At 41.3% G+C, this 22,916-nt stretch overlaps 2 protein-coding genes across 3 annotated transcripts in view; both read right to left on the bottom strand.

Moving 5' to 3' along the window:
• Positions 1 to 4,774: 4,774 nt before the first annotated feature.
• On the bottom strand, positions 4,775 to 7,003 carry LOC144275834 (disintegrin and metalloproteinase domain-containing protein 9-like). Its single transcript, XM_077835363.1, has one exon. It carries the CDS (start codon positions 7,001 to 7,003, stop codon positions 4,775 to 4,777), a length of 2,229 nt encoding a protein of 742 aa, XP_077691489.1.
• A 3,073-nt stretch (positions 7,004 to 10,076) lies between these two features.
• Positions 10,077 to 22,916, bottom strand: part of MAPKAPK5 (MAPK activated protein kinase 5) — a 30,301-nt gene continuing 17,461 nt past the window's right edge. The window contains exons 9-14 of one of the 2 annotated variants that reach the window (XM_077834596.1): positions 21,261 to 21,448; positions 18,471 to 18,591; positions 17,625 to 17,755; positions 15,377 to 15,498; positions 14,403 to 14,507; positions 10,077 to 14,023 (exon numbers count right to left, since the gene is read on the bottom strand). In XM_077834596.1, coding sequence (XP_077690722.1) covers positions 13,929 to 14,023; positions 14,403 to 14,507; positions 15,377 to 15,498; positions 17,625 to 17,755; positions 18,471 to 18,591; positions 21,261 to 21,448 — 762 coding nt within the window. In that variant the 3' untranslated portion in view covers positions 10,077 to 13,928. The remainder of the gene's footprint in view (positions 14,024 to 14,402; positions 14,508 to 15,376; positions 15,499 to 17,624; positions 17,756 to 18,470; positions 18,592 to 21,260; positions 21,449 to 22,916) is intronic. The other variant, XM_077834597.1, reaches the window with a different exon arrangement.

The raw sequence follows: 22,916 nt of genomic DNA, 5'->3' as shown, positions 1-22,916 counted from the left end.
TGTTAAGTGGAGTACTTGGTCCAGAGGTCTAACAGTCCTCTAGGAAAAAGGGTTGGTACTTGTGCAGAGGTACGTGGCTGGGGACCCAGGACCACCTTCCCCAACTGTGGGAACTTCCCTTCTGACAGTACTATTGCTCCCATTTTATAGATGGTGAAACTGAGTCACAGAGACATTTAAGGGATTTGCATTAATACAAAGCTCCAGTGTTGAGGCTTAGAATGCTACAGGGGACATTTTAAAAAAATCCATTCAAATATTTTGTTTAGATTAGATATCTTAAATCTGTTTATTCGCAGAGCCTTTGTATTAGTTCTGACAGTGTGCATGTAGAGGTGGGAACAAGCTTCATTAGTTATGGATCAGTCCTGCAGGGAGCACAGACTTTGAACCAAAGGGAGAAAGAAACGTAAGACTAAGTTAAACAGGTCACAGTAGGAGTTTCACAGAAACCTTTCCACCAAAACGCTAGTTGAGTTGAGGCTACCTTCTGCCAAGGTGCTCACAACTAAGAGTAATGGGAGCAGATTATGGCACAAACAGAACATGTCCAGGGCTGCTACTGCTCCATAGTAGCTGCTCTATCTCTCATAAACCAAGATCAAACCTGTACTTTCAATCCTGATGACTTTATTAAGGAAAATGAGAGAGAAAGAACACATGTAAGCTCCATCACAAACTAAGTACTCTCAGCCTGGAGATGCAGGCTAGAGAGACTCAGCAAACAAACCTGCCACATCTCCTTACAATGACATAGCAGCAGATGCCAGGGGAATGAAAGCCGATTTCTCTGTTTTCATTAGCAGTGAGGTTAAGTAGATCTGGGTAGCTACCAGGGGCAAACCTCCAAAATCACGCATGCCCCTGGCCTATGTTGTCTCTTGCAGTTGTATCCCATGTCTTGTCTCGCTAAGTTCTATAACAAATACATTGATGGTTCCTGGTGCCTGGTTCCTCTGATGACTGTAATGTGATCATTCATTATACAGCCCAGGGGTGCATATGGTGCTGTATAGACAGATAAGTTAGCCCCTGCTTTCAGAAGCTCCTAATCTAGAAGCTAAATTCTTAGGTTCCCACTGAGATGGTGGGAATTCTGTTCCATGGGAGTTTTTCCCAAGTAAGGACCTCAGGATTTGGCCCCTGGTTACCTAGGATGTAGATTCTCAGAAAACTATGAGCCAGGCTCAATTCTGTTTACGGTATTCATCGCTGGAGTCAGGCTGGTTGTTAGTAGGACATGAACGACCGTCAATGCCACGGCTGACAGGTCTTCACACTCCCCCAGATGCCATCATTGGCACAGTCTGTCCTTCTCAGCATCTGTGCTCGGGTCTGGAGCTGGACGTCAGACTCTGACTCATTTTCAACCACAGGAGAAAAGCCATCATCGAACTGCACCATTTCAGACCAAGAAACTCCAAACCTTCCTGGATGTAGTAATGCTAACCACTGGATTGCTGGCATTTGCCACGTTACCATCCTACTAAGTGTTTACCAGGAGGTGCATTAAAATTGTGGATACAAACTATCAGGAATCAATAAATACACATATAAGGCTAACATTTCATCCCTAATTCATACTATCCCTTAAGAGGAAGAAAAGACTTTTGAGAACTGTAATTTTTTGTAGCAAATCCAAAGTTAACTATGACTTCACTGTTATCCATATGCTGGACTTCACAGCAACAGTGGGATATGTAGCTAGGTTCTCACACTGTCCTGTCACTGTTACCTTAGCACCTCTTTTTCCTACACATTCCACTTCCACAATCACAGGCCCCTTCTATTTGGGCTAAAGGAGAATCACCCTTCACTGTCAGCAATAGAGCAATAATGACACACAGGTGAGCAGTTCTGGTTCTATCTAGCACAGGGCAGTGTAGCACAAACACACACACGCACACACACATTATGTCATTGCTGTGTTATTTATATAGCATCAGGAGTTTTTACACTCAGAACACTGTACAAACTAACAAATGTATCCTCATAACATCCTGAAAGGCAGGGAAGTCTAGTCTCCACTTTATAGATGTGGAAACCGAGGCACAGAGTAGCTAAGAGACGTGTCCAAGGCAATGTCGCAAGTCAGTGTCAGGATTAGAGCACAGGCGCTCTTGGCTCCAGGTCTGTGCTCTATCCACTAGACTAACCATTGGAGCTGGTGCGGTCTCGGGGTGGAAGGTTTCTGACTTCTTTAGCTACGTGGTAGTTATCTGGCACTGGCAATTCCTAAAGATGCAAATAGACAGACAATGATCGGCTCCAAGCCAAATTTCCACAAATTATAACGGAGAAAACATGGATTTAGTTAAACCAAATGCCTGACTTGTCAGATCCAAACAACCCCGAGTCAACTTTCTTGGCTTTTCACTATACCCAGAATCCACTGTTCTTTGGCAGTCACTCCAGCTACTATTCCTCCCCCAGAGGAAATTCCAGTGGGTCCATTAGAATCCTTCAGCTGGTTACTGTCAAAGGGCAAGTAGCCCTAAAACCAAGACCCCAATCCAGCCACTGGGTGTACATTGGCAGGCCATTACACATGCACAGGTTATTCAGCTGCAGCCCTGGAGCCTTCGTTGCCAGCTGGAAAAAGCTGAAAAAAATTCCACTGCTCGCCTAAGCTATTTGGTGAGAGCAGAGGCTTTGGAGCAACCTCCAAAATCAAAGCATTGCATTGTGGGACAGAGTTAGGCCCAGCTGAGCGCATGCAGCGGGAGCACTTGGATGACCATATTGCTGATGTACTAGTTCAACCTAGACTTCAGCTAAAGGCCTTGTCTTAGGTGTTATTCCCAATCATTATTGCTAATGCTTGTAAAACACCTGGGATGGCTATTGGATGAGGTTACAAGAAACTTTGAAGGGTGTTATCACATAGCACAAAGCCAGGGGCCAGCTAAAGGCTCCCCTTTGCTCTATTCTGGAGCACGGAAATACTGACAGACCTCTGTAGTTTGGTCGGAAATTCAGGCTTCTAAGCTGGGAAGAGGAAGAAAAGCGTTTTGGCCTTTGCGTCTGAAACGCCAGCTGCAATGGCATGTTTCAAACAGCATTTTTTCTTCTTCTTTCATGTCTGGTTGAAGGTGAACAGTCTACAACATGTGACTGAGGCTAAAGAGGCCTGAGACTATAGCCGCACGAGTCCCCTGTAGGGAAGGACATTAGGGTTTGCAGACTCTTTCACGTATCTACAGAAGTTTTATCAGTTGCTGTGTGTAAACAGAGACTGGTCTCCCTTAAAGAGATGGCAGCATCACCCATCCCAACCATCAGTGGCCCCCAGCGATGTCAGTCTTCCACTACCTCCTTTTCCAACACCTCCCCACCTTAAGATAATGAGTAGCGTGTGCTTGGAGAAATCCTTTGATGTACTGGAAAGGGACAGTTTGGTGAATGGGGTGCTGGACGGCTGTCAGCAGCTACTATTCTGAGGCTTTGGGCGGGGGGCAGGAAGGTTGAAATAGGAGCTTGTGAAGGGGAGAAATGCAGGAGGGCCATAGGCTGTGTGGCCGAAAACAAGCATTTAAAAATCATGACTCAGCTCCCCACGTAGCGGGAGACGACTTTAAACAGCGGGAGACTTTTTTTTTTTAAACAATTTTTTTCTGGTCTGCGTTCTGACCTTTGAGCCTACAGGGTGAGGTTGGCTTCAAAATTCAACCTGAACTGCCAAAAACCACAAAAAGGGGTGAGCCCCTCCTCTCTCCTTGCTGGCTGCTTGGAGGGGATTCCACTTGCCTCTCCTATGCCCTGGGGTGGGGTAGGGCGGGAATGGCTGCCATTGAGCCCTCTCTAGCCTTTGCCCTGATAGATAACCCACCTCCCTCCTGACCCTCTCTAGGAAGCCTCCACGGCTTCTTCCTTCACTCACCTATATTTGCCCACGTGCACCCGCCCACACCAGTGTCCTTCCCTTGGGGTCACCGACCCTTTCTCCCCACCCCTAGACCACCTGTTCTTCACAGTGCCCCTCTCTGCCTCCTCACAGAATATGAGGCTGCCCTCTTCCCCCAGGGCAGCAGAACTTCAGCCCCACGGGTAACAGTGGGGGACACGGACCGTACCCATTTAAGAGCTGCCTAAAGTCCTCCTCCACAGGCTGTAGGGAAATGGCAGCTATCTTAACCAAGGGCTGCCTGTGGCTTCTGTCTCACTAAGAACAAGGAGAGATGGCCATTTGGAAAGCTGACTTTCACTGAAGGGGACGATATTAGGTGCCAGCCTCCGCTGAGGGAAAAACCTGTGGGTTGTGAAGAAAAAAACTGGCAAAAAAATAGGAACCTTAGCCCTAAATATTAAGTTTTTAAAATTCCCAACTGGGTCTTGCCCCTTCTCTGCCAGCTTGTGTGTCAACTCACCAGTATCCTAAAAAAACACAATGGTGATAAACAGGGAAGCAAGGCTGCCAGATTCCAGTCAGACCCCAGTTACAAACCCTGGCACAGACAAGCTGTGAATTGCTTAGGGCCTGTTTGGGGGTGGGGGGGATGATATATCAATTTAAATCCATCAGTTTTTTAATTTGATGACTGTTTTGCTATTTGATTCCAAGACCAAATTTATTTAAATAGTTAAAAAACAGAACAAACTGCCAAAAGTGTATGTGTGTACGTATAAAGTAAATTTACATGAGTCCTACAGAAACTAGTCATCCGGACCCATTGATTCTCCGGCTGGGTTTCCCCAGGCATTTCCACAGCTGCTCTGAGAAACCCTAAACAATGGACTTGCCACTCTGCACTGGCTTTTTGAAGCTTATGCTGCCTTATTTTGACATGCTCCTGATAGGTGGATTTCTTTGCCCAATGCGTTCAGATGCTCTATGAATCACTTTTGACACAGGCTTTTTAAGTAAGAGAGCGATAACTGCAGTGACTATAGCAGCAGCAATGGTTATGCCCAAAATAGTCCCGACAAAACTAAAGAGTCCAATTTTGGAAAGTGGTGGGGGCCCACTGTCAATGCTTCCTCCAAAGCCAGCAAACTGACAGTTCGGAGGGGCCCAGCCATCATTACAGTGGCAGTTCTCATTGCTGTTGCAAACCCCTCTACTGCTGCACTTCTTTAAAGAACAGTTGGATGTCAGCACAGTTGTCTCATTAATACATGTATGGTTAATACAAATCTTGTTTGTACCACACTTTACGCCATCTTCTACTATACCCGTATCAGAGAGTTCCATCCCCAAGTGAAAGTCTGTCCCCCAGCACCACATGTTGTCCACTGGTGTTTGAATTATGGTCATATGATCCTCCCGCCAAGGTATTCTTTTTACATTCACACACTGCAGCCTTCCGCACAAGATGTTTTCCAATGTACATTTCTTAAATTTTACATCACCCCCATCCCCTCCACAGTTGCCAAACCGATCCCCTTTTACATTCACTTCTTGGAAGCAACTTTCTGGAGCTGCCTTGGCTGCTTTGCCAAAGAGGTGTTGACATTGTAAACTGTGAGTAGAGCAAAACCCATGAAAACAGTAGCCGTTGTCACTGCATAAAGTCCCGTCTTGCATATACACATTCTCTTGGCACCATGGAGACGTCCCATTGCAATACTCAGGCAGGTCACATTCATTTGTCTTCTCTCTGCATGTTCTTCCTTGTTGAAGAAACTGACATTTGTGACAGCACTGTCCCAAAGCACAGATCGCTCCTGGCTTCAACTGGCAAGTGTGATCACAGCAAGGGTCCTTTTTACACTGCTTTTTGGAGCCACAATCGCACTGTTCTCCTGGATCTATTATGAAGTTGCCACAATGCTGCACATGAAATAGTTCCTCAATTTCTGGGATGTTGTTCAGACAGTGTCCTTTCCCGGACACTGTTAGGTCAAAATAGTCTCTAGAACTGCAGTTACTGAATTGATGGACTTGTATATGATGCGCATTCATGATGCAGGTACTGTCATTGACACATACACATTCTTTTCCATCATGTTTCATGCCAACATTATGTCCCAACTCATGAGCAACAAGTACAGCAAACTCCCTTGAAGGGCCATGCAAGAATGCTTCGACACCGGATGCACGATTCTTATCACAGACACTTCTCAAGTACGCTTTTCCAATGTTTGCTCCAAAGTTCATATACACAAACAGGTGTCCTACATCATGTGGCGCCCGTGGATAAATGTGACGTTTTCTCCAAAGGTTAAAATTAGAAAGAACCTCACTTATATTGTGTGTAATTTTGATGGGGTTGCTTTCTGTCCAAATTTCTAGTCCAGTTAGTAGTACACGAAGACGAAAAGGATAAAAAAGCTCATCCACCATACTGACTACATCAACAACTTGCATTGAAACATTAGTTATATTTCCTCCTGAATATTCAAACCGCAGTTTGTCCACCACTATAAGAAGCTCCATATACTTAGTGTGCGTCCAGGGATGAAATTCTTCCACTTTGGGAACCTGCCTCCTCTCTGTTTCAGAAGCTTGATATTTTATCTCTTTGGCGGTTAATCCACACATCACAGCCTTGGGTTCCATCTCCTCTGTTCGATAAATACGGTGCTGGAATGTAAAGGAAGTCTCTACAGGTTCAATGCCATAGTTTAAGCTCCCAATCTGGAGAAACCCTCTGAGTCCAGAGCAGGTGCTGAGGGCCACGTGAGACTCTGGGGTATCTTCCACATACCCATGATAGTAGCAATCATCTGGAATACGGGGCTGATCAACTCTCAGTTGACCTCTAGCATCATAAGTGAAGACTGGAAAATTTTTTACTAGGAATCCTTTCTTCTGCTTTAGGTGAACAATGTGGTTCTTTCCTTCTGCCTTGATGACATAGGACATCTCATCCTTGGTGGCTTTGCCTTCCTTGGCTACTAGCTTCCTTGGAACTATCACTTCATAGGAAGCAAACCGTGGAGGTAGATGAGGACTAGAGACTGTGCTGGGAAGGAGAGGCCCCAGCAGCACCATGGAGACGCCCAGTCTGAGGAGCAGCCTTTGTCCCAGCACTCCGTCCCTGGCCATCAGACTCCTCCGCATTAACGCTGGATTAAACTGAATGCTCTCTGGATCTGATTTATGGTTGCTGCTACACAAACTGCAGTAGAGAAGGGAAACCTTAGGGTGTTAATGCAGCAGTACTGCCCTTAATTCAATCACAGAGCAGCTCCTTCACCCAGTACAGTCCAGCATCTTAAAAACATACAGGTAATGCCCCTCTCTCCATTGCTAGTTGCTACCCATACCCCTTACTAACTGCCTCCCTCCCTGACTCTGAACATTTTAATGACCAAGTTATGTTCCCCACACTCTCCTTACATATCACCAGCTAGATCTGCCTGAAGTATCAAAGCTGCCTGCTGCCTTTCACATATATTTTTATGGGCACCCTCCCCGTGTCTCCTTTGTATTTTCAGGGGTGCTCTCTCTTTGTCTGGCAGGGCAATACTACGTCCAACAAAGCAGCAGGCCAGCCAGAGAGCCCATCCTGCTATATTATACAGCACAGAAACACTAACAAATCTCTCTAATGTGAAAGCAAATTTAGGCTTCTAAACTGGGAAGAGGATAACACTTATAAAATGTTACTCCTGAAACTTCTGCTACAATGGAATGTCCCAGATGGTGTCTGTTTCTCCTCGTGCCTCTTTGAATATGAACATTCTACGGCATGAAGCTCAGAATGCAGCCATGTGTTCCCCCATGCAGGGATGGGCATGAAGTGGAGATTTGGATCCCTGGGATTCTACTCTATATAAATTTTGAATGAACAAGGCAATGGAAAGATAAAGGGTGGTGAACAGTGCTTCAGTCACTCATTGGGACCTAATATAGCAACAAGACACACCTTGGGTTATTAATGAATGATTTTTGGCGCACGGGCTAGCATAATGCCCTTTTCTGTACATCCTATTGCTGCTCAATCAGAGGCTGACATTTTATTAATTGTTTTTTGGAAAGTGGGTTGCATGCATTGAGCCTTCTGCTCTGAAAGGTATTCTCACAGTAGGGTGAGAAAATAAAGAAGAGGGTTGTAAGCTTCCTGTCCGCTACAATTTTACATATATACAGCTTGCTTGTGTTTTTGTCATCTCTCTTCTTTCAAGTTACCAGGACTTTTTAGGCCTGTTCTTTCCTCCAGCAACATGGATGCTGTGTCACAGCAATGCTTTATAGACCAAATAGCCACTCACTTTCTATTATGCTAAAGATTAAAAATAGTTTTACTGAACAGTTATTTACAATGGAAAGTGGATTGGAGAGGCAGCAATGACCCAGAATTGCTGTCACTGTGTCTTCCCCATCTCCCTCCATCACCAGCCTGCCTATCTTCAGCACACAGGTCTCCCCTCCATTCCCTGTCAATTTTAGGAGTGCAGAGATTTCTTAAGCATTTTTGACTGATGAGGTCCTCCTTGGGTTGGTGTCCCCGTGTAGCAACAAGGCCAATTAGAATGTGCCTTTGGACAGTCACTGTTTTCCTGTCTTCCTGCCATATTCTAACAGGGCTCTGAAGATATCTGACTGATATCAAATGCAGACTGTAATACAGTGAAGTATGAGTTAACTAACTACCCAAGAAGCAAGAAAACACATCAGTCTCCTAGTAGAAGGTGTTCTTTACTGAAAGGTTGAACAAAATTCTACTGGAAATCTTGGGACAGTTCCCATTTGTGTAAAGTTCTTATAAAAGCAAAATCATTCCAGCTAGTGAACACAGTGAACTCAAACATAGTGAACTCAAAACCTTGCAATGCCTTCCTTTGCTTCAATTTAATTTTCTTTAATGCAGTGCCTTGAGAGTTTTCCCTTTACGCAACTCATTAAGGAAATAAGAATAACTACCATAGTTTCTGCTTCCAAGAATACCCTTACAGCATGGGGTCACCAAACGTAAAAGAAGACATCAGATTTAAAACATTGAAATGGAGTCTTAGCTACCACAGTAGAAACACATCAACTTTCTCTCCCCAACTCAAAAATTACAGCTACAGTAAGTTATCCAGTAGAACTTCACTCAGAGTTACAAACACCAGAGTTAAGAACTGACCAGTCAACCACACACCTCCTTTGGAGCCGGAAGTTCGCAAACAGGCAGCAGCAGAAAAAGGGAAAAAAAGCACCTACAGTACAGTACTGTGTTTAAATGTAAACTATGGGGAAAAAATAAAGGGAAAGCAGCATTTTTCTTCTGCATAGTAAAGTTTCAAAGCTGTAGTAAGTCAATGGTCAGTTGTTGATGTAAACTTTTGAAAGAAAAACCGTAACTTTGTTCAGGGTTACAAACATTTCAGAGTTACCAACAACCTCCATGCCTGATGTGTCTGTAACTCTGAGGTTCTACTGTATACACTGACAGAATGGGGCTAAACTGTATTCTTATTTCAGAGTAGCAGCCGTGTTAGTCTGCATCCGCAAAAAGAACAGGAGGACTAGTGGCACCTTAGAGACTAACAAATTTATTTGAGCATAAGCTTTTGTGAGCTACAGCTCACTTCATTGGATGCATAGAATGGAACATATAGTAAGGTATTTATACATACAGAGAACATGAAAAGGTAGAAGTACCCATACCAACTGTAAGAGGCTAATTAAGAGGAGCTATTATCAGCAGGGGGGAAAAAAACTTTTGAAGTGATGATCAAGATGGCCTGTAGCCCACGAAAGTTTATGCTCAAATAAATTTGTTAGTCTCTAAAGTGCCACAAGTACTCCTGTTCTTTTTGTATTCTTATTGAGCGTATAATACTGCCATCTAGAGGGAGGCATCACAGTTACTAAAGAAGAGATGACAGGTTATCTTGCCCCACCTATTAGCAGTGTGAGATTGTCACCTACCTTTATTTTCTGGTGCTTTGTCTAGCCCAGTTTTGTAGTTTGCCCTTAAACACAGCACATTACAAATATGAATAAGTTAAGCCGCCCAGCACTCTTGTGAGGTACAAAGGACTGTGACTATTCCATTCTACTACAGGCAGGTAAAACTGAAGCAGAGAGATCAGATGACTTATAGTGAGAGAGAGCCCAGTTGTCCTTGGTGTTGACCACAGGACTGTCCCTTTCTCCCTTTGGGCTACAAAGATTTAAATTCAGCCCTGATCCAAACAAAAAAGCCAGATACCTTTTTAAGTTTAGTAAAATCATTTTTTATGTACACTGATGAATAATATTTACAATCTAATACTGATCCAAAATAAACTAATATTACAAATACACTGAAAAGGAGAAATGAAAATATTCTTAATACACAGAAGATAAACATGTCATATGAAGGGTTCCAAGAGAGATTTCCAAAGGAAAAACACGTGGTAATGATATCAAAACTTTAATATCTTCCTCTTTCCAAGCCAACATATTCTCCTTCTAGACAAGTTCTTCTACTCTTTTCTTTTTTAAGTAGCCCCAAACAGTCAAATCACAAGATAAGCCAGATTTATATTTAAAAAAAATATATAAAAGGTCAAATGATTTCAGGCAAAGATTTATTTTAGAGTTTTACTTAAAAACAAAAGAACCCCTCACATACTAGCTTCCTTCATCATTTGTTTTTTTAATAAAGAAAGATTCTTTTTGGGGTACCGTCCATCTGACCCTTTCAATTCAAGATATTTAAAATATTACAGTCTGCTAAGGAGGACTGGTGGAGTTTATTACCAAACAAAAATATGCACAATCAAGACAAAATACCTGGCAGTTTCATCCACTGAAAAATAAAAATGTAGGGCAGAAAAAATAAAATTTACGTACACTAATGGATTTCATTTAAATAGTTTTATTTAATTTTGAATTCAAAAATTTAACTTAATTTTTAAAAAGTAAAATAAATCAGTTTTATCATTTTATAAAACCATTTGACCTTCAATTTCAACTAGTGTCACCGTAATCTCTTCCTTCCTACACACATTTCAGATTAATCTCTTCTCAATTAGGATATGGACAATATAATCGAAGTAAACTTGCAAAAGGCAGTTTTTCCACCAGAGACTTGGAAATTTGACTTCTCCCCCTCCAAACCTGCACCGTTAAAATACTGAAACAGTTCTAAGTCAGGTCTGAATTTACCCATCTTGCAATTACTAATGGCATGAAGTCATCCTGTCATTTTAAATAAATTAAAACCGATAAATGGAGAAGGGACTCCGTCACAATGTTCAGTAACTAGTCAGCCAGTTATAGGTCTTCCTTGCCATTTTCTAGCCCTGGTTTGGATTTCTCCTAGAAGTAGTTGCCACAATATTCTCTAAGGTTTTCTACAAAATGGATATTTTGTATTGTGGAAACAGTTTGAAGCTATTTCTTACAGGTGATTACACAGTAGCAACACCAAAAGCCCATTTTGGCTTCACTTCCAAAGCAAAGCAATATGAAAATACCAGGTCACTGGTTAAGGCAGTAGTACCCAAAGTTTGGCCAGTGGAATTCTACAAGGCAAGCCTTGTCATGATCACCTTTAATACCGGAGGCAACCTGCATGAGAGAACAGGTCCCTGCATGCTATACTCCATCTTGCTCACAAAGGAGAAATTGGCTGGACCACAAGAGAGCATGGCATTCTGGGACCACGATTTTTTGTTGCCTAGCATTCCATATTAAAGATGAGGATAACTACCATCTGGTCCATTTTATATGCGAGCTACATGTGGCCTTATGCTCCTGGGAAGATGCCAGTGGGGTGCTCAGTTGGGCAAAGTTTGGGCCTCCTGGCTTACAGGATAAAACTTCAAAGTGGTCTGTGGGGAATTAGCTACACAATTCCTATTAAAATGACATGACTGCCTTGTTTAATTCTCCATACACCACGCTTAAAAGTTGACAATTAAGATGTCCCAGGAAAAACAGATGTCGAGTGAAAGTTTAAAACAATCTCAAATATTTAAAGACTTTGTGGATGTTGACATGAGCGAGAGATTAGTGCAAAGGAAAGGTGTACAAGCCTGGAGCCTTGCAGCTGCTACTACAGAGAAGTGAAGAATGCTCATTTCTGCTAACGTATTGTACCTATGCCTTAATCTGAAGAGGTCATCTCTTTTATGGAGGAGGACAGTTAAAGTATCCAAATTCCATTGTGCTATGGACCACAGCCTTGGAAGTTATTCCCATCTCGTTTAGTTTTATGGGGCAGGACAGTTACTGATCAGAACTAGCCAGAGATCAAGTTCACTTTCCCAAAAAATTAGGTTTCCAGCAAGGAACCATTATTCATTGCCTGCTAGTTCACTACCTTTCTCATTAGTATGTATCCGTGCACAAGTATTCCATGTAGTGTTTAAGGGTGCAATTCTTACTTAGGCAAAAATCTCCCATTGTAGTCAGGGAAGGTGCTAGCTAAGTAAGGACTGTGTCCTAAAATTACAATAATCAGGCAGTTTAAAGCTTTAATAAGTGGGTGTACTACTGGAAGGGATTAAAACCGCCAACACACAGAAAATGTATGCATTGGAAAAGAATGCAAAGTGAAACATCTCCTTTATGAAGGAAAAACCAAGTTATTGTTTACAAAATCCTACAGAAAGGATCCGATGCAGCTTTGCCTGCCAAAGCAAACAGGTAAGAGGAAGTCTGATTTAGAAAAAGACAGAATGTGGCCCAACTGCCATACTGAGTACACTGGGAGATTTATGGCTCAAGTTGTTAAATGTAAACCAAAGAGTAATGAGCTATGAAATGTAACAAAGTTCAAGAGTAATTACTCCTAATAGCCCTGAATTGGCACTTCAGACGGCAGACCATAATTCTTCTATGGCTGCACAGGTATAGTACCAAAATATCTCTATAAAAAGCCTTCAACGAGTCTCAAAAGAAAGGAAAGTATTAGAAGATAGAAAACTAGAAATATTTACAGATTTTTTTTTTAAATTAAATTAAAAAAAAAAAGCTTTTTTTTTTTAAGCCAAAGTTTGACTAGTGTAAGGATTTGCCCTTGGTGGCCTTCACAGTGTGCTGCAGCATAGGGACTTGAGTCGGGGGCAACTCTAGGTCAATTCCTCCCCAGGCAGATGAAGTTCAAGAAAATCATAGAGCAGATGTGCTTGGACATAGATGGATCACCACTATCCATCTCGCACAGTGGCACCGTGATTATACACAGGATGATCCCTTCCAGCCAGGAGGACAAGCTTGATTCCATGCTTCGCCAGGGTTATATATTCCAGAAGGAAAATGGTGGAGTGGTGGAAAAAAACCAAAACTCAGGCTCAACTAGTCATCTGGGGAAAAAGCAAACAAATCCACCCACATGTTGCTGCCTGAGAGAGGTATCACCATTAAAATAAAAACAATACACACAAGTTACTGAAGTTTTCCCCTACTGTTTTAAAATGAAGAAGAGGAGTCTGATGCTGAACAGCGACTCAAGTCCTGGTGAAGCCAGGAGGAAGATGTGGAGCTGGAGAAGAGAGATACAAAATTACCAATCACAACTAAAGATTATAGCAAGAGTATGGACTTGAGTGCATGTCTCCTTAGCAATGCTAAGAGTGGCTCTTGGGTTATCTGGCAGAGGAGAAATAATTCTGCTGTCACTACAGTGCTGCAGATTTAAGGTAAAAAGGGTGCCTGTGAAGTTTTTTCCACAGCACTTGCTTCAAATATTTACTGAGCAAAATGCTAAGAAACTGTGGTTGTCTCATTCATGTACTTAGTCACTGCAGCTGTCTGTATAGCAGATGGAAGGCTGCTTCTGCATCTGGTTATTAAGAAAACAAACTGTCTTTTACAATATAATTTGTCCCGTTCAAGGGACTCATGAATTAACAGTACATGAGTGATCATATATACCTTGAGGAACTGAGTTTTAAAAAAATATTACAGTACCAATGATTTTTGTATCTACAACTATACAGGATTTTCAAGCAGTGTGGAAATTTAATGAAATAATTATGATTTATAAATTTACATAAAAAATATTTTACAGTTAAAGAATAGCTCTCAAATGGTTAAAAAAAAATAAAAGAAGAAGCTCTAGCTATTGTGAATCATGGGAGTTTGTCTGCTCTTCAATAACTTGTTTCACTATTTCTGCCAGCTTTAGCCGGTCCACCTTATCTGTGAATCCTCTGCCTGAAATTAAAGAAAAAGCAAGTCAGTTTCAGTGCAGTGCAGGCAGACAGTCATAACAGGCTGAATACAAACTGATGCTTTGATCCCAGCCAGTAAAACTTAGGGTAACATTTTCAAAAGCCCCCAACTGACTCAGAGGCCTAACCCACATTCAAAAATCAATGGGACTTAAGTGCTTTTTGAAAATTTTACCTGAGCCTCAAATATAAAATTTAAACAGGTTTTAAAAAACCATTTAATTCATGCTCTGTGCTGGCAAAACTGACACCATTTGGGGCCATCTAAGCCTGAATGGAATTAAAACAGGTTCGTTAAAACGGTTTCAAAACATACCCTGCATGTAAGAGCAGTCTCTGTCTTAGGAGAAGGTGCCACTTACCATTCCAGCTGAAGCTCTGTAGAGTGTCTCGTAATAACTTACACTCCCTATTATATTTCCATGCTTCCTGCATCACTTCATTCAGTTTCTCATCTTCATTCTCTCCTATTTAAAAGAAAGACAAGATAAAACAGAGATTTGTCATATAAATTCTCAGCAAAGGAGGCACCCTTTTTCTCCTGCTTACTGGTTTTGGGAGCAGAGGCTTTGTTTAGAAAGCCAGTTTAATAGCACCACATGCCACTGTTAAAGCAAAGTGTTAACACTTTATTACACAGGTAATTTACAATCCACATGCCATTACAAAGAGCAATCCTATTCTTTTAATTGGAAAGTTTTGCAGTGATCTTGCCCACATCTCAATCCCTCTTTCTCCCAGGTCTCCATTGGGCTGTACCAAGAAGAATCCATATAACTGCTCTGAACAGCAACTCATTCCCCAGATTCTGTAGATCGGCATTCTATCCTCTCCTGCCTCTTGACCAACAGGGTGGTGATTTCCTTCAAAAGGCTGCACAACTGACAATACAGACCTCCACTGATCCCCTACAGTGGCATGGGTGACTCCCAAGCACTGGAAGGCTCTTCTAGCTAGACATCCCATCACACATAAATCAGCAAAGGGTCACACCAAAGTTATGCATATGAATCAATCTTCTGCAGTGAAGTTTCATGTATAAGGTGCCATAGAGATATATGTTTTAGGGCAAAAGGGCATTGATTCATGTGTGTTAGCTTTACCTTCAGGGCTGGTAAAAAGGGACAATTCCAAAGATGCTGGGCTTTTCTGCAAAGAAACTTTTGTCCTACAGCTATAAAACAAGCCCCTTTAGGACTCTGTGTCAGCCAAAGAGCCCCCTATCTCCTGAGACTGACTATAGCAATAGGAACGCTGGGCATACTCCTTCACTGCTGCCACAGGGGCTAAACTGGCATCACACTAAACGTGCATTAGCTTTCTTAAAAGCGGTGACCTTTACCAGCCTGTGGTAGAATACACTGTGCAATGACATCTCTGAGTTTTTCCAGAGCCACATTGGAATCGTCGCTTCCATTCTCAGGATCGTGGATATAGACACCATCCTTTGGTTTAGTGCTGTAACAGATGGGAGTGAGAAGGAAACACTATGACTGTCTGAGCACAACACAGCCATGTAACCAAAAGCCAAATCTAAGATCAAAATAACTGCTAATAACAGAAGTTTGAAAGAAGTCTGATCATATCCATTACTCAATACATAATTCTGAACTCATATATATTTCTCTTATGGGATCTGGAAACCTGTAAAAGAAAGTAGATTTATCAGAAGTTCTGACAACACTCTGTCATATGATGGCACCTTAGATCAGAAGATTAAGACTTTTACTAATGTCAATCAAGTAACATGCTCAATATTCCGAGAAGGTAGGTAAATATCCTAATTGTCAGATGAGTAAACTGCAGCAGAGCGAGATTAAGTGGTTTGCACAGTGAATCAGTGGCAGAACCTGGAACAAATCTTGAAGTCCTGATTCCCAAGCTGTCCTGCTCTAATCACTTTCTTATAGCTAGGTCTGCTCCATTCTAACTATAAATGATATAGAATCATAGGACTGGAAGGGACCTTGAGAGGTCACCTAGTCCAGTTCCCTGCACTCATGGCAGGACTAAGTATTATCTAGCTCATCCCTGACAGGTGTTTGTCTAACCTGCTCTTAAAAATCCCCAGTGATGGAGAATCCACAACCTCCCTAGGCAGTTTATTCCAGGGCTTAACCACCCTGACAGTTAGGAAGTTTTTCCTAATATCCAGCCTAAACCTCCCTTGCTGCAATTTAAGCCCATTGCTGCTTGTCCTCTCCTCAGAGGTTAAGGAGAACAATTTTTCTCCCTCCTCCTTGTAACAACCTTTTATGTACTTGGAAACTATTAGCATGTCCCCTCCCAGTCTTCTCTTCTCCAGACTAAACTAACCCAATTTCTTCAATCTTTCCTCGTTAGGTCATGTTTTCTTTAATCATTTTTGTTGCTCTTCTCTGGACTTTCTCCAGTTTGTCCACATCTTTCCTGAAATATGGTGCCCCGAATTGGTCACAATACTCCAGCTGAGGCCTAATCAGCACGGAGTAGAGTGGAAGTAGGCAGGGCAGGAGCAGGGCCTTATGGAAGGGGTGAAATGGGGGCAGAGCCGGGGGGGGGGGGGGTCTTTAATCGAAGTAATTCTAAAAGTAAATGCGTGTTTTGTCGTTTGAGTGAGGTGAATTACTGAGTATTTATATTTTATTAAAACCCCTCTTCGCATTACAGTTTTAAAAAGTTAATACATTGACTTTTAATAGCATACGATATTATGCTTCATTTTTTTTCATTTTTGACTATACAGTACTTTTGTATCGTTGTATGAAAAAGTTTCAGTGATGCGACCCTCGGACCAATGTACTAGTCCTCATGTGGCCCTTGTGGTGATTTGAGTTTGAGATCCCTGATCTAGAGAAATAAGAATAGGGTCAGAACCAGACATGCCAAACCCATGAAAAAAACACAGAAATCGGGCTTGTTTTTGGCTTAATTGGTTTGTGAGTTCCTTGTTGGCTAGTTTTTGGCTTGTAGTTTGTTGCTTCTTTTTTTTGATTGTCAAAAGAGGGCAAGCAGGGGCAAGGGGGGCGTGAGGGAGAGAGTCAGGGGTGCACATCGAGCCCACCATAGTCTCAGACTGCACACCAGGGGGATCTAGTCACACAGAACGCTGGGGTTCTTAGGAATTGGCTTGTTTTGGCCTTGTTTTGAAATAGGATTAGCTTGATTTTTTGGCTTATTGTGAAAGTCGGCATGCTTATTTACCACATGAAAGTTGGCAACTGTGGTCAGAACTCAAACAAGAGCGTTCAAAACCAGGGTCTGCCTCTGATTTGCTGGGTGCCATATCACTTCTCCTACCTGCCTCACTTTCCTTATGTATAAGATGAGGACAACACCACCATTTTCTTACCTCACAGAGGTGTTGGGAGAAGCTGTGAAGATACAGCATGCTATACATGTATTATTGTTACTAGGTTTGACTCCAGCTGTTTCAGCACAGGAAGTAGGAACTAACCAACCAACCAACTAGACATTTTAGGAATTTCAGTCAAACAAACCTCAACAGAGGTTTAAGTGTTAAACAACAATTGAAGCACCCTGGCTTCTGACATTTAGGAATTATTAGATTTAAAACATTAAAAAAAATTTTTTTAGGAAGTTACCCTAGCAATTTTCTCTTGCGTAGAATTGGATTGTTGACAGAGTGGAGGGGTTTGAGGCTGACTTTGAGGTCTTGGATTCTCATGTTAGCAAGTTGTTCTGCATGAGCCTGTTGTATCCCAGCAACCATTGCCTGGAATGGAAAAAGTTACACATAGTGTTTTAATTAGTTCCTTTGTGTATAAAAGGCCAATATAAGCCAGTACAAACACAGTTCATAAAAATCCTGCACACATTTCAGGGATACACAATAACATCAGGCTTGTGCTACACAAGACCAGCTCAGTACTGAGCAGTGATCCAGTGGGGGATAATATCCTGACCTTGCAAGGGCCTGGACTCAGTCTAATGGGTCTTCTCCATGTCTAACTTCCATGATCTTAGAGACCTGACTGTGCGACCGCCTTTGTGCAAATGAGTTTTCCACTTAGTCATTTAAAGGGGGGATATAGAGCACACAGCTGAACCCCTGCCTGCCGACCAATGGACTCATACCTTGGATCTGCAGCTAAACAAAGGAGAAAAAGGATGCAATACTCAAGTGAGCAAAGCACCTAGAGACAGAAGAGCCCTAATAGATCACATTTACTAGAACTGTCCATCTCCTCCTAAGCCTCACTAGGTCAGGGTTGCTCTTTACAGCCAATCTTCAAGCATTTTCTTTCTATCCCAGTTTTAAATGAAACTTTTTGGTTTCAGGAACAAAGATTCTCCTTCTCTTTCTGAAGGTGATTAACCTCTGAGCTCTTAATCTGCAGGACGTAGTTTTAAAACAAAATGCTTAACAAATATCAATGTGGCCCGTTTCCAGACTTGACCTTTTTGAAATAATAAAATGTTATCTAAACCTTGTCCATCATCATTTGGGAAGAGGGCAAAATGTTATCGAGAGCTTCGGTGGAGTTTAGCCAGGGATGGTCCAGGACTCCTTCTATAGTCAGCCGTTCCTCGGGCTTTACCTTCAGCAGCCTGAGAGAAAAAACAAATCAGTCCTTAAAGATGCTCTGTTCTTTCTATGCAACAACCTGCTGTTCTACCTAGAATCAGAGTGCTTTTAATTTTGCAGTTACCATCCCCAGAGATGAGAGTTCTCCTTTGACTAGGATGCCAACAAAACCTCTCTCAAACAATTTGCTCCTTATCAGTCATTTTATTCCAATGTCCCTTCCTGGAGATCTATTTAAGCACTGCCGAGTTACAGTGGGTATCTTCAGTGACACAAAATGAGAAAGGGATCCTGAAATGACTGCACTCAGCTAACTTGTACCTTCAGATCCTGTGGTAGGAAAAGTTCTCCTCCCTTAAGAAATACCCAATGCAAAAAGGATCAACATTCTCTGGAAATGCACTTCTACAGTTTTGTCAGGTAGTGGGACTTACTTAAGGATTTTGTGCATGGCGGAGTAAGGCAGAATTTCAAAGTTAGGTATGTGTTTACTGAACAGACTCTGCTCCTATAATGCAACTTCTTAGCACTGTTTCCTCAGCAGAAGGATGGACAAGTGAACACCTCTACAACAGAGACCATCTCTGGTGAATTAGCAGCTCTTAGTTAAAAGAACTCTCCAGTGACGTACGGACTCAAGCAATTATTTAATGGTTGTGCTTGCAACAGATGGATGGCCTCCTTTCCCTTCCGTCCCTGACACTTATTGCACAGCCTCCAGAATACTCAGCTCTCCCATGTTAACAGTATAAATTAGCTATTTCCACCTAAGTTTCTAGACTGTCAGATATCTGCTTATTCTTTGCTTTTTACTTGTACCAACACTCAAAGCACAATTTTACTATAATGTAACAACTGTAAAGTCCCAGATAGGATTGTAAAGAAGAGTTGCATTATGAGATTCTGTGAAAACCTTATGGATTGTTATGGAGAGTATGTTTACAGTAGTAATGTAAGAAAGACAAATCACGAGACACTCACTAGAAAGAGCAGCCTGAAAAAGATTCTGCAGGTAAATTAAAGCTCCCACTATTAGGCACAACTGTTTAATAAAAAATAAGTTGTCGGTATTATGGCTGATATATTATTGGCATTGCTGATGGTCAAAGACAAAGGTTAAGTTGGAAATAGACAAAACAATACGGTCAAATTAAGGCACAATTTACTTTCTTGGACAACTATACCGTAAACTGATTGTACAGCAGAATTGTTCAATATAGAAAGAAAAAGTAAGTGACTTTTACAGAAGTGTCAGCAGTGCCCCCGGCTAGTCCATAGCTTTAGGTACAAGGCACAGGTAGCAAACAGGCCTCCATTTCAGTTTTGATTCAAGACCCCAAACCATTTGTATTTTTTCCTTTAGATTTAAAAGGGATAATTTATATACTTAAGTAAAGATCAAGGCCACATATCAACTAAACGTGCTCCAAAGCAAGCAGCCACTTGAAGGCAGAATGTGACCTCCAGAGCCAAGGCTCATGTGAATAACAATTTTTTTTTTAAACTCCAAATAAACAGAAAACAGCACACATACAGGCTAAGAACCTCTCTCAAACAAGAAGATCCCCTATACAGACTTAAATATCTTCCTGCACATCAAGCCATAGACACAGGTTCTGACATATTTGCTGGAGAAGGACAAAGAGAAAAAGTAGTTCTGATAGTTTATTAAAGAGAATGAAAGAAAACTGACTTTATCCAAATTAGTGACGGTCTGTGGAATCCAGTATCGGGCCATTTTGAAATACAGTGGAACCTTCTTAGAGTGAAGCTGCTGTATGAAAAAAGCTGATTTCACTCTAAGTGTAGGTTTCAGTGAAACCATAACTGCAATTTGTATGTCAAAGCCCTTCTGGACTTTCTCTACCATTATAAACAGGTTCCTCCAATATTTACAAAAGTATGCCATTGGTTTAAATTCCTGGAGTTTTTACAGTGCCTTAAAGGGGACAGTGTCAGGTTAAAATAATTAAATGGATTTGATTTTCAATATTTATGTTGCTTTTAATTGTTTGTTTTTCATTTCTCTGACTGCAGTGAAAATGCAACTAGTCAGTTTCACTTTTAAAAAATGCAGTTGGATTCTGATCAGTTCCATTTTCTGGTTATCGTGCAATAGCAGAGTGCTGCAATGTTTGAGTTGCAAACACTTCAGGAAATATTTATTTGCTTTTAAAAAAATGCACAGAAATACTTTTTTGGGGGTCTTAGGCTTTAACAGGTTTTAACGCTCAAATTTTAGGCCAAATGTGACCTGACAGTGTCCTTTTGATAAAATACATATCAGAAAACCTGTTGCACTGTGCTCAAAAACCTTTTCTGATCAGCTGCTCCTTTTAGACTGGGTACACGTGCACTATGCACTGAACACCTGCACTTTTCCAGAAGTGTTGCTTGAGGATTTAACCGTACCACTCCTGTTAAAGGCTACATCTCCATGCAACTCTAAATATTTTAGTGGTAGGAGCTGATTAAAATTTGAAGACAGTAGTCTGGAAAAAGAGAAACAAGGGAAAACATTTACCAACCTTTGTTCATGCTGAATATGAAATACAACGTTCCAGCTTTACACACGGCAGACAATTTTTTCCCTTTTGAAAATGGAGCCTTTAGTGACAAAATATTTAGTGATTTTCCAATGTCTTGATATAAATAATAAAGAGTAATATAACATTTTCCTCAACTGACTCACTTTCTCACAATGTCTTTTGCCATTTCTGAGATCTGGCTCCATTCTTCCTCTGGAAATTCAAAACTTCCTGTCATGATCTTTTTCCGCATGTCCTTTGGAATTGTCCGACTGTGGTGTTTGGAGTAAAAAGGAGGGTATCCGCACAGCATCACATAAATAATGACACCCAGGGACCACAAGTCACAGCTCTGAAAGCAAGGAAATTATCACTTTTGGGGCACAACTTACGGCAAAGCACTGTGTAGCCATGTTAAAAGATCTACACGACTTTTTATGAAATGCTGAAATACATTTTGGTCTCTCTCTAGTGGTCTAGTCTGAATTAGTTTATTGGAGAGGGAAAAACAAAATCAACGAAAAGTGTCCAAACTCTATAAGAATTTAGATTTTAAAAGTGTTTTCCCCCCTCCCTTTAGCTGCTTAATACTTTACCTTTTTCTTAAATAAAAAGATTAATTTTAAATAATTTTGTCAGCTAAATTGGTTGTGTATTTTTTAAAAAATCTTTACTTTTTTAAAAAGAGTAATCTCCCAGTGTACTTTGTAATGTTCTGATAGTCACATGCTAAGATTCAAGTATCCTTGTATATACATCAGTCAAAAAAAAAAAATGTACAACACTTCGCAAGTTTGCCCAGTATACCTGCATGTGCCTCTGACATACTGAAGGCCCTTCCGACACCCAGATCCTCAGGGTGGATTTGGAAAGTAGACACCCAATGTATTTTGCTTCTACAAAAAGTCAGTTGTTTAAATTTTTTTTTATAAACAAACTCCTCTGTGGTTTCACCAGATACCTTTCATGGACAAAATTTTCCCCAGGCTTCCATTGATTTCAATGGAAGATCGGAGCTTAACTTCTTTTGAGCATTCCACCCTTAGAGTCTACAACTTAACAGCCAGTTCTGTACTTACCAAAAAACCCCCCAAAATATTTTACTTACCCCCACCCCCCGAACCAGTACACACAAAATTTACAAAAAAAAAAACCACCTCAAACTCAAGGGAAGGGCTTTTCCTCCAATTTAACTTTGTAGCAAAATGACACGCAGCATTTATTACTTGTGAAGGTGGATCATTAAACATTTGCAATCAGAGTAGCCCTAAATTACTATGTAAAGACAGTTTACGTGGGAGTTTATCACAATCTATTTCAGAGAGCTGGGCATATGCTAGGTGCTCTTTTTGCAATGAGTCACATTTGGCAGGAGGATACTGGTAAGAACGTTTTATACACCATTCCTAGCTAGTTAATGAAGCCATGACTGAAAGCTGTTCAAGAGCGAGCTGGAACAGTTCATTAAGTGATCTTTGTCACATACAAACAAGACTGATACATCACAGTATAATTCTAAAGGACAAGACAATAACTAAACTGGATGAAAAGGGATAACAAACTGGTCAACCTTGTCAATACAGGTACGCACTGTGGAGTTCATTCCTATTCTTCTGACTTTCCTTTATGATAAAATATGATTCATACTTTGATAATGTACAGATTTAATCCACTAAAGGAACAAAACTGCTTTCAAGCTCTGTATCAATGTGACAGTGAAAAAATTTTTCTTTTTAGGACTCACAAGGGTTACATTTGACACTTCCGTACTGAAAGGGAGAGAAATTAGACTATCCAATAGCGGATAAGTACCTGTTGCA

This window comes from Eretmochelys imbricata, chromosome 15, assembly GCF_965152235.1.
Source record: "Eretmochelys imbricata isolate rEreImb1 chromosome 15, rEreImb1.hap1, whole genome shotgun sequence".
In the NCBI taxonomy this organism is placed as follows: domain Eukaryota; kingdom Metazoa; phylum Chordata; order Testudines; family Cheloniidae; genus Eretmochelys; species Eretmochelys imbricata.
This window is presented reverse-complemented; position numbering and strand designations above follow the sequence as displayed.